The following is a 12,143-nucleotide window of genomic DNA, read 5'->3' as shown; positions in this document are numbered from 1 at the left end:
CCCTCCTTAATGTCCATCACCCAGTTACCCCACTGGGTGTGATATGCAACTGATGAATCACTGAACATTACATCTGAAACTAATGATGTAATATATGTCAGCTACTTGAATTTAAATAAAAGAAAGAATATGGAATATTTTCTGTCATGTATTAACATATCTATATTCATGCAGATTAATTTCTCCTTTATATTTAAGTTCCTAGTGGATGGCAGGGTTAATTTGATTCTCCTCACATGTACTTGTGAGATAGATGCTTATTTAAACCTTTAATGAATGATGATCACATCTTTATTGGTAGTCCTGATGTTTTAACCTCTTATCCCATAGCATGTTTTCATCTTCTCCATCTCTTCCCAATTTTTCTTTTTGTCAGGCAAATTAAATTTATTTATTTTTTTAAAAAGGAGAGCTTTGTTCTGAGAGTATTTGTTGTTTGGGTTGTCAGATGCCAGGCACTATTATTGCTTCTGTAAGTGGGTTGGGGTAGGACTCCTTTCTGGAGCAGGCAGGCCAGTGCTTCTTACTCATCCTTGCATTCTGTGTGTAGTAGGTGTTCAGTACATATTGAGGGAATCATCCTGGTTATTGTCAGCAAGATTAAGTTCATATTTTTGTAGCACAGCCTACTGCCTACTTTCCTACTTCAATATCCTGTAATCTTTCCTTTCTAAGCTACAGGCAAACTAAACTCTCTCTATCTTTACAATACTTCCAGATATTTTCACTGCTTGGAATGCTCTTTCTCTTATCTGGCAAACTCCTACCCCTTCTAATAAGTCTTAACTCTGAAATATTTCTGAGTAATTTAGGTTGAGTTAGTTACCCCTGCCTGTGTACAGTTTTGTATTGAAGTCTGTTCCGCCTCTAGATAGTGAGTTTGGATGGTGAAGGTAAATCTTACCCTTTTTTCTGTCTCCAATACTTTAGCCTGGTGCTTGGTAGTTTTGCTGAATGTGTAGTTTGTAAATTATTATAGGAAGGCATATTATGACACTTAAAAAGTCTGTGCTGGGGATGTTGAGCATTGTCCATTCACTCCTCATCCTAGGTTAGGCCTTTATACAGGTGTGTGCATGAGAGAGTCTGTTTCAGAACTGGTACATAGGAACAATACCTTTTGTAAACTTGCAAAGTTAGAAAATTCATTCTTACTAGGAAGGATTTTGAGGAGGTGAGCAATACAATCAGGTCAGTGATTGAATGCCAGGAATAGGAACTTGGGAGGAGAAATGACTAGAGGCAGGTTCTTTTTCCAGGAGTCTAGGGAGAGATGAGGAAGTCTCCCTAATGGGGTGGTAGAGGGAATGGTAAGTAACTCAAAGAGAAGAGTTTCCGCTGGGAGTGGGGTGCTTACATGCTATTTGGGAGAAATGACCACCAACCTTAAGCACACAATAATTCAGTGCTGATGACTGCATCATCTCCTCTGCAGAGACTGCCCCAGCCATCATGGAGGTGGCCGAGGTGGAGAGTCCTTTGAACCCCAGCTGTAAGATCATGACCTTCAGACCCTCCATGGAGGAGTTCCGGGAGTTCAATAAATACCTCGCATACATGGAATCTAAAGGAGCCCATCGAGCAGGTCTTGCAAAGGTGATTATCTTTACATCCTTTAAACCAAAAACAATCACTTGGCCTTTCATTTATGCTCTTAGTCTTCATGATATGGGAAATGGTTTATTCCAGAGGAAGATATTTACAAAATTTGTTTTCGTTAATCCATGCAGAGCATTTGATTTGTTCAAAGAATAATTGTCTTATTTTTCTTTTAACTGTTTATGCTAGGTTGTGTTCTAGGGCTTTTTTTTTTTTTTTTTTTTAAACAAAACACGTGTGGCTTCTAGAAACCAAAGAGATCCATTGGATGTATGGGCTTCAGAGAGAGGTGAGAGTATTCATAGCTTTCATCACTTTCTCATAGAGGAAAGTTATTAACTGGAAGCTTAACTACTTCCCTCCTGTCCCTCCCTCTTTCCCTCCTCTCTTCCTCTATTGTTTCTTTCTCTCTTTCCCCTTTTACAGATATAACAGATTTATTGAGATGTAATTCACATACCATACAATTTGGCCACTTGAAGTGTACAGTTCACTGGTACTCATTGGCAGTCATTCTCTGTCCCTGCTATCCCCTCAACTGTAGGCGACCACTAATCTATTTTCTTTCTCTGTAGATTTGCCTATTTTGTTTTCTTTTCAGTTACTTGCTTATCAAATGTGGAGAGTGCCCACTACATACCAGGTACTGCCAGGTGCTGGGGGTTTGTATAGAGGAGATGGGATAGTAAAGAGCACATTTCTGCCCCTGTTGAGTTTATATTCTAGTGGTAGCTTCTTAAGGTGGTGAGATAAGGACATTTAAGCAGCGACCCAAAGGATATAAAGAAACCAACTTTTTCAAGATGTGGGGACAGAAAGAATAGCAAGTCCAGAGGCCTGGAGGCTGACCTGAGTTTCATGTGTCAGAGGAACAGGAAGGTGGAGTTGGGGCTCAGTGAGCAGAGGAAGAGGTTGGTAAGTAAGGTAAGAGCCCTGGAAGGGGCCAGATCATACTGGGCTTGCCTGGCCTTAGTAAGGATTTGGGTTTTATTCTAAGTGTAGCATTGATGGGCTTAAAGCAGAGGAGAGAAGGACATGGTGGCTATTTGTGTGTTTGTTATTTTTGTGACATTATTATTATTATTATTATTTTTTTAAAGCTATTTATTTGAGAGAGTGCATGCGTGCGCATGAGTCAGGGGTGGGACTGAGGGGGAGAGAGAATCCTCGAGCAGACTCCCTGCTGAGCAAGGAGCCACAGGCTGGGCTCGATCCCAGGACCCTGAGATCATGACCTGAGCTGAAATCAAGAGTCAGTTGCTTAACCGACTGAGGCACCCAGGCACCCCAGTGACATTATTTTGAAAGTGTCACAATGGCTCCTACATGAAGAATGAATATCGTGGGGAGACAGAGTGGAAACAGGGAGTCCTGTCAGGGATAGTTGTGATATGCTGAGGGTCACAGTAAGGTGCTGAATATTGCACTGCAGGTTTGCACCCATAGATCCAAAGTTAGAACTTTGAAAGAGAGATGATCTATATAATTCATCCTTTGATCACAACCTGAGATGGGTTCCTTGTATAATGGAAATATATTTCTTTTTTCTTAAATGTTTTTTAAAAGATTTTATTTATTTATTTTAGAGGTAGAGAGAGAGAGAGCGTGTGAGTGGGGGGAGGAGCAGAGGGAGAGGAACAAGCAGACTCCATGCTGAGTGCAGAGTCTGACGTGGGGCTCCATCCCATGTCCCTGAGATCATGACCTGAGCTGAAATCAAGAGTTGACCGCCTAACCAACTGAGCTATCCAGGGTCCCTGGAAATGTATTTCAATTAAAAATTTACCTCGTAAGAGGCTAGGGGGTGAGGGAGGGAAAGAGTTCCCTCAGAAGAATATGTTTTATTGCACTTACTTCATTTTATTATTCTAAATGTTAAGCTTGTAATCTGGGTTTCTGTAGATTTGTCAGCATCTCCTCAGAAATTCCTGAGCCCTGCCAGAGCCTGCTCCACTGTGGCTGGGTCATGGGTTCTTCTCGGAATTCCCATCTCCAAGGGGAGGTCCAGTAGCATTAAGAGCAGACATCAGAGGAGAGAACTTTCAGAACTGCCGGGGTTGGTTGGTATTCAAGTCCTCCTGCATCTGGATGCTCCTGCTTGTAACCCAAATCGACTGTGCTGGTATCCATCCCCTGAGGTCTGTCATTTTGTTGTGTATGGTTCAAGTCCCTCCTAGAAAAGGTTTAAAATTTGGGGGATATTAAGTTGAGTGAAAGTTTATTAGGAGTGGGTGAGAGACAGAAAAGGAAGATAAAGAGGAAACAAAGAGGTAAAGAAAAGGAAACAAAAGTAAAGAGGTTTATAATGAATTTCTCAGATGAGGAATTCTTAGTTTAACCTATTTATTGAGTTAGTTCTTAAAGAACCCACTTTTGGAACCTCAACACTTCAGATTATCTTTGATCTGGAAAAAAACCATCCTCCCTACTGCCCCCTTTGAGAAAAATCATTCTTGAGTTGAAGAAAATATCATTTCAGAATTACTTGACACATACAATTTTGATCATAAACTAGCAGTGGGTTAGTAAGGATTTGGGCTTTATTTGAGTGGAGGAAAGTTGGGGGTGACTGGTTGTCCCTTTCTCTGGGCTTTGAATGCAGCCCTTTGTCTTGCTCTTCTCCCTTTTGTTCCTTGCAAACATAGATTTTACTGTGTTCCTCTGAGATTAGGGAGTGTCCTGTGGTAGGGAAGCACATTTAGTAACATGAGAAGGGGAAGCAGCACACACCCTCCCAAGGGTACACCTGTGCGGCTGTTGGCATTCTGTAACAGAGTGGAGTTAATGAGAAGCACAATTAGTTTTCTGAGTGTTGAACAAAACACACCTGAGTCTAGACTTTTTTATTTTTGAGTGAGATTTATTGACAAAGTTGGAGATACTCATTTATTCCGTCTTGTGATAATTTTCTTTTGCTTCTACTAGGAATACAATGAACTGTTTTTTTGTTTTTTGTGGGTTTTGGGGGCCATTTTTGTTATCTTTTACACCAAGTCACATAAAGTCAGTTTCACCTACTTTCCTTTTTTTCCTGGAATTTGCAGCAGGAGCAAATGTGTAAAATTGCACCAAATCAAGTTGTAAAAATCAAAACTGTATTAATGCTGCTAGTTTGCTTTGAGGGCAAGCCCTGAGGATAGAGCTACCCATCAGATTCTTTGTTAATGCACCATTTAACGAATTGGTCTTAATTTATGATTTGGAGAAAATGGTTGAGTAGTTCCAGTAGTAGTGATTTTGGCCTTAGATTACAGTCAGTCTTGGTTTTTCTTTTATTTTAGATTTATACTTTAGATTTAACTTTTATTTACATAGTGAGAGATTTGGCACCTGGACTTTTCTGTCTAAAAGGTGGTTGTCAAGTTGGGAAAGTGAAGAATGACAGTCTCTTTAAATGTAAAACTTACATTGTTTTTGTGGAGAAAGATTATGATGAAACTTTATTACATATGAAGTGGGTGAAATTATTCCACAACAGTGATCTGGACATAGACTATCCTGGACCATAGGTTATGCACATTACATAGTTTTGTGAATAGCTTGGAAAGTATAGACAGTGATCTATGTCCTCAAGCTGTGAAGAAAGATTTTTAAGATGCACTGCTCTTCCTCTTCCTCCTTCTTCCTCGGTAGGTAGATGGTGATAATAGCGACTTATTTCAAGATAAGTAGTGCAAATACAGATTTCAGTCAGAAATTTTCTTTTGAGTATAGGGTGCAGGCTGGGATTGGGGAAATGGTGATATAAAATAAAATGTATGTTTTTATTTTGATATAATAATCTCAAGAAGGTAAACTTTAAGAGGAATGGGTTTCCTTCAGTTAGATTCATTGAATGTAGAAGTTTAACTTTGGAATCTTTTAAAGTCCTGAATATCTTGTGCTTCCATTTCCTCCCATTTCCTGTGTAAGAAAATCTCATGCATTGAAATTTAAAATTACAGTCCAAAAATAAGATTTTTGTTATAGACCTGAACTTACAAATTTTTTGAAGTTCTGTCTGAACACTTTTTTGTTTTTTTTAAAGATTTTATTTATTTATTTGACAGAGAGAGAGACAGCGAGAGAGGGAACACAAGCAGGGGGAGTGGGAGAGGGAGAAGCAGGCTTCCCATGGAGCAGGGAGCCCAATGTGGGGCTTGATCTCAAGACCCTGGGATCATGACCTCAGCCGAAGGCAGACGCTTAATGACTGAGCCACCCAGGTGCCCTCTGTCTGAACACTTTATCAAAAGTAAATGAACACATATAAGAAATATTTGTAAAGATAATGTTTAATTTTTGTAAATTTATTGTATTCATTACTTCTCTAAATTTAGAAAAGAGAATTGCTATAAAACTTTTTTTTCACAAGACAGGAAAATATTAAACTTGAAATATAATATTAATTTTGATTGTAGATATATTTGTTTCTAAACAAGAGCCTGAATCAATCCATGTTTTATTTTTTTGAATACCTTGCACTTATTTCTGATGAAGAACAAGTTAGTATTTACAGCCCTTTCCCCTTTCAATATGTTATGAAGACAATTTTGTGTGTTTATCCATATGCATTTGTTATGATTGTCCATATTCTTTTAAAGTATTGAGTATGTGTTTTCAATAGCGTATAATATGATTGTGTCTATTCTCATTTTAAACATACCTTGGAGGAAATAAAATGTGAAATATCTCCATATCGCTGATGAAAATTAAATTAACTTTAGACTTGACAGCTCACTTTTGATTTTTTTTTTTTTTTTTTGGAGTCAGTTCTGTCATTAACAGCTATGTGCATTGGAGAAATCACTCATTCTCCTGACCCTGAGTTTTCTCATCTGATGAAGCTTAACCTAGACCTTTCATAAAAGCTAGTTGCAGGTACACTGTAGATGTGAATATGAAAGACAGAACCTTAAAACTCTTAGAATGTAAAATAGAATGCCTTTATGCCCCAGGGTAGGAAAATATATATATTTTTTAAACCAAAGATCAAAGCAGTCCCATAAAGGCAAAAATGAACAAATTGGATTATGGGTTAAGGTTAAGGATTTATGTTTATCAAAAGATACCCTTAAGAAGGTTGGAGGGCAAGTTACAGGGTAAGAGAAGGTATTTGATACATGCACACATATACATATAGATATTTACAAATATATATACACACATCCAAGAATAACCAGACTATATAAAGAATCCCTATACATTAGTAAGAAAAAGACCAACAGGGTGCCTGGGTGGCTTAGTTGGTTAAGCGTCTGCCTTTGGCTCAGGTCATGATCCCAGGGTCCTGGGATTGAGTCCTGCGTCCTCCCTACTCCTCAGGGAGTCTGCTTCTCCCTTTGCCCCTCCTCACACTTGTTCTCTCAATCACTCTCTCTCTCAAATAAAATAAATAAAATCTTAAAAAAAAAGAAAAAGAAAAAGACCAACAGTGCAATAGTAGAATGGGTAAGAGACTTGAATAAACACTTTATAAAAGGGGGTATTCATAGAGTCAGTGCATATGTGACAAAGTTTCTTTAGAAATTAAGAAAATGCAAATAAAATCTACACTTGACTACCATTACACAACCTATAAGAAAGACTAAAATTTAAATGATCGACAATACAAAGTGACGATGAAGATGGGGAGCAGCAGGAACTCTGCATACATTGCTGGTGGGAGTGTGAAATGGTACAACCACTTTGAAAAACATTTAGTAATAACTGTTAAATTTGATCTATACATATCTAATGTCCCAATAATTTCACTGTTAGGAGTGTCTGTAGATATGTGTTTATTTTAGAGAACTGTGTGCTTGGATGCAGCAGAAAATGCACACAACGACATTAATAGCAGTGTTATTTGCAAAAGCCAAAAATCAGAAAAAAAACAAGTGAGCACTAAATGGTCCCCCATTTATGAATAAATATTTGTATGGAGTACTGAGTAGGAATGAACATCAGTGAACTTCAGCTATATAGACCATCATATTTGAATCTCAAAAAAATATTGAGTGAAACACAAAAGATAAGCCTCAAAGAAGGTATGTATATATGGGTAATTATATTTCCATACATTTCAAAAACCAGTGCTAGGGATGCATATCCAGGCATAAAACCATAAACCCCAGCAAGGAAATGCATACCATAAATGCTGTGATAGTGGTTACCTTTTGGGCAAGAGAGACATGTGTTTAGAGGGCACTTGGAGGTACTCTGATGTTTGCTTTATAATAATTCACAGTTACATATTTGTAATTATGCATTTATTAATGTGTGCTATCTATATTTTGCAATTAATTTTTTAAAGTTTATCTTAAAAAAATTAAAAGTTTCTAAAGGTGAATAAATTCCAGCTATAAATCATGACTTAATTAATAACTTTGTCCCTTCTAATTTTTAATCATATGCATATGTTTTTGGTCTTATTGTTTACTGGATCATTTCACTGTTAGTAATTAAGTGTTTAAATACTGTTGGAAAAGAGTAGTGTGCTGAACAACCTCATACAGGAACATAAACATTGATAATGCATATCTCTTTTCAACTTCATGTTCAGTGATACCATATTGGTAAGCTCAAATTAGCTGTGGTGGGTATAGTTACATCATGGAAATAGGCAAGAGCTACAAATCAAGGTTTTCTCCACCTTCCCAGAAAACTGATTGTTAAACATTTACTAGCACACCACTCCTCTATTTGCCATATTGTGTGAGAGGTATTTAAAGAAAATCATACTGACTAAACAAATATTTGCTTATTTTTTATCATATTAATATAAGCATTATTTGAACTTCTAGTTATTTTGCTTCTATGTGTCTCAATTTTACTTTTAAAATTGAGAAGTGAGTAGTATCAACTAAAAATAAGTTAATAAAAGTACAGTATTTGGTATAAAAGTACAGTATTTGGTATAAAAGTACTGTTTGATATAATGCTCAATAAATTTTGTTGTTTAAAAAAAATCGTATCAGTAAGGTGAATATTTAGAAGAATACAAGCATTTCCCTTAATCTGAATCTTCACAGTTCTTTTACACATTTGTTAAAGAAATGCTGAGAAATTCTTCACTTGTATTCTGTTGGAATATCAAAGCTAAATGACTACCTGGAATATTTTCTGGATAATATTTTATTTTATTATTGTATTTTTAGGTGATTCCTCCTCGGGAATGGAAGCCAAGACAGTGCTATGATGACATTGATAATTTGCTTATTCCAGCACCGATTCAGCAGATGGTCACAGGGCAGTCGGGACTGTTCACGCAATACAACATCCAGAAAAAAGCCATGACAGTGAAGGAGTTCAGGCAGCTGGCTAACAGTGGCAAGTGAGTGCATGCAGTTTGCTATTTTTACTGTTTTTGAAGATATATATGAACATGGTGAGAAATCAAGTAGACAGAGGAGCTTTGTGATGAAAAGTAGGAGTCTCCTGCACATCTTCTTTCAGTTTTCATTTAACTGTTTCTGTTTTCTGTTCTTCAGGTGGTTGCTTGCTGACATTTAGTTTACTGCTAAGGAAATTATTTCTCATTTTATCATCTTGTTCATATCTATAAATGTTTTTTTCTGTCTTTTAGTTGCCATGAGTGTTTTTGATTTTACACATGATTCATATTTGTTAGGCAAATTTTCTTTGTGTGACAGTGTTTAAGTCTTTTTTTTTTTTTTTAGCTCTGAGGTAGACTTTTATTTTTTTCTTGGCTGATAGGACTCTTCACGCCCATGCTCCTCCCAGCACCTTTTATCCTGCCCACACAGTGGCAGCGTAGTCCAAAAGGTGCCATGGCCGTAGCAGTTGGGGAGTCACTTCACATTTCAGGCTGGAGGAGTGAAGGGCTTGGGGATACTCCCTACCAACAAACCTTTACCAGCAAGAGACCAAGACATCGCAACCCCCAAGCCTGCATCCTGGCAGGAGGTGGCAATGGCTCTTTCCAGCTCTCCACACCTGAAAGGAACAAGACCAGACAGGGTAAATCACAGGCCCCCAGCTCCAGTGATGGTAGCTCCCAACCCTGGCGCCTGCCCAAGGCACAGCCCCAGCTCCCATCACAGGGCAGGAGAGGTGTCTCCTCCTCCGTGGTCCTCGATGTCAGACGGAGCCCTCCACACTGGTCAGGGCAGAGGCAAAGTGGGGAGCAGCAGCAGTGGCAGAAAAGGAGCAGGCACTGAGACTGATGGGTTGTTGGCCAGCAGCATGGGGCCAAAGGCTCTCCTGAAGTCAGGGCAGGCTGTCTGTCCTTGCAGCTCTGGGGCTGGCCACTACGTGGGTGTAGTTGGCTGTAACACAGGTACTTGGGCACTTTTCTTTCTGGATGGTAGCTGATAACTTGTCTTTGGCTGCTCTCCATTCCTTGGCATCAAAATACCAGATAGTGATGGCATGCCTGGTGGTATAGGCTGGTTCCACCTCTTGGGGGTTCTGCTGATCAGTCCAGAAAATGAGCAGCCCATCAAAGAGTGGCTCGATGTTGGTTACCACAGGCCAGCCCTCAGGGGAGATCTGCAGCAGGCCGCCATGCACCTTGATGTCCCAGTTCTGATTCAGGTAATAGATAGAGGTGATGCAGTGCCCATTGCTGTGGAGATTGTCCATATGCCTTATGTGCCCCAGCCTGTTGCCTGAGTAAGACACCGCCATGGCCTTGGTGCGCCCGTTGTTGACATAGCCACCCAGCACCCAGTGCAGTGGCAGATTACAGCATCCACATGGACCATGAGGAGCCCAGTGCTTCAGCAGCTGGCCTCATGGCCTTCTACTGAGGCCGTCTGGCCCTGTAGATGCTGTGTGGTGGGATAGCCTGCTGGCTCACTAGCTGTCTGTCACGCCTGTGCCCACTCTGCTTCAGGGCCTCTACCCTGGCCAGCACGTGGCTACCCAGTGCCGTCCTCAGGAAGCTGTCCCTGACACAGATGCCATAGTATTGCATGCAGAGCACAGTACGGTCTGGGGCCAGGCACTTGGGTGCAGCAGGTGGCACCTCCTCCTTCAGCCACACTCTAGCCTCACCATTGCCACTGCTGCAGCCCATGCTGCCCTCCCCTTTGGCCTCTGCCTCCTGGTTCTCCTGCCTGCCCCAAGGGCCGCTTGCTTGGGTGCAGAGGCATCCCCATCATCCTCTGTTCATTTCCATTTGGGAACCTCAGGCCTGGCACCCTGGGACATCAGCTCCTAGCACCCCTTGGTGACTAGTGCTGCAACATCTTCACTCTGCAGCAGCTGCAGCTCAGCACCATCCTGCCCACCGAAGCCCTACCACAGGGCGCTGGCTGTGGTGGAAGTGGCTGTGGCCCTGGGGGTCCCACTCCCCGCGGAGGCCTCACCAGGTGTTCCTGGTCTGTCGTGGGAGGGTAGCAGGGGACATCGCAGGTAACTCTCTATCCCGATCTTGGCCCAGCCAGGATCCAAGGGCTGTGACACGGGATCTGGCAACTAAGGGAGCCTGACTTAGGGGCTGTGGCTGGCACAGGCTGTCCGTGGCAGTAGCATCTTCATCCCCTGGGCATGGAGGGTACAGCCCAGGCCCATGATGCCACCCTCCTCTGCCTCCTCCATTTGATGCAGCTGGGGCTGGGCAGCTGTGCCTTGCATGGGGCAGGGTGAGGCAGGGCAGGCAGCAGAGGCTCTTCTCGCACCTTGGGTGTGTTCACTGGTCCCCAAGTCCCCTGCTGCCCCTAGGGGCTTAGGAAAGGACCTGTCAGGGTGGTGAGCTTTTTCCTTTGCCCTCCACACCATCAGTTGTGCCAGCCACCAGTGCTGCAAAGCACACCATACCCCTGATGATGTTTAGGTGTCAAATGATACATTATATATTTAGAAGATGAGTAATTTGAACAGGAAACCCTGAACGACTTGAAGGGCCACCATTATTGTATTAGCATTATTGTAATTATACCTATTGCTGTGTAACAAATTACCCCAAACCTTATAGCTTAAATCAACAAGCATTTAATATCTCAGTTTCTGTAGGTTAGGAATTTGGGAGTGGCTTAGCTGGGTGGCTGTGGCTTAGGGCCTCTCATCTTGCAGTCAGGATGTCAGGTGGGGCCGTTATCATCTGAAGGCTTGACTGTGACTGGAAGATCCTTTTCTAAGATTGTTCCCCTTACATGGCTGTTGGCTAGAGTCCTGAGTTCCTTGCCACATGGACTGCTTCTCATGTTGTGGCAGCTGGCTTTTTCCAGAGCAAGTGATCCAAGAGAGTAACCAAGATGGAAGCCATGGTATCTCTTCATGATCTGTTTCTTGACTTCTGCCATATTCCATTTGTTACAAGCCAGTTGCAAAGTGCAGCCCATAGTCAGGGGGATGAGAATTAAGCTCTACTTCTTGAAGGGAGGAGTATTAAAGAATTTGTGTATATATTTAGAAACTATCACAGTTATTATTATAAATTACCTTTCTTTTTAAAGATTTATTTACTTATTTTAGAGAGAGAGAGCGAGTGCAAGTGCATGAGTCGGGGCAGGGGCAGAGGGAGAGGGAGAGAGAGGGGGAGAGAAGCAGACTCCCCACTGAATGCAGAGCCCGACATGGGGCTTGATTCCAGGACCCCAAGTTCATGACCTGGGCCA

General features: G+C 41.2%; 1 protein-coding gene and 1 pseudogene across 17 annotated transcripts in view; one reads left to right on the top strand and one right to left on the bottom strand.

Moving 5' to 3' along the window:
* KDM4C (lysine demethylase 4C) overlaps nucleotides 1–12,143 on the top strand; it is a 478,025-nt gene that overhangs the window by 37,924 nt on the left and 427,958 nt on the right. For 16 of the 17 annotated variants that reach the window (XR_004297893.1, XM_032392295.1, XM_032392294.1 and 13 more), the window contains 2 exons: nucleotides 1,436–1,596; nucleotides 8,718–8,893. Coding sequence is in view for 15 of the 17 variants with exons in the window: in XM_032392291.1 (XP_032248182.1) it covers nucleotides 1,436–1,596; nucleotides 8,718–8,893 (337 nt within the window). In the remaining 2 variants the exon portion in view is untranslated. Of the gene's footprint in view, nucleotides 1–1,432; nucleotides 1,597–8,717; nucleotides 8,894–12,143 lie in introns of those variants that run through there. The other variant, XM_032392298.1, reaches the window with a different exon arrangement.
* Nucleotides 8,904–11,209, bottom strand: LOC116624422 (annotated as a pseudogene).

The sequence above is a fragment of the Phoca vitulina genome, unplaced genomic scaffold (genome assembly GCF_004348235.1).
Source record: "Phoca vitulina isolate PV1807 unplaced genomic scaffold, GSC_HSeal_1.0 scaffold67, whole genome shotgun sequence".
NCBI lineage: Eukaryota > Metazoa > Chordata > Mammalia > Carnivora > Phocidae > Phoca > Phoca vitulina.
The sequence above is the reverse complement of the archived record's forward strand: the minus strand, read 5'-3'. Positions and strand labels throughout refer to the sequence as shown.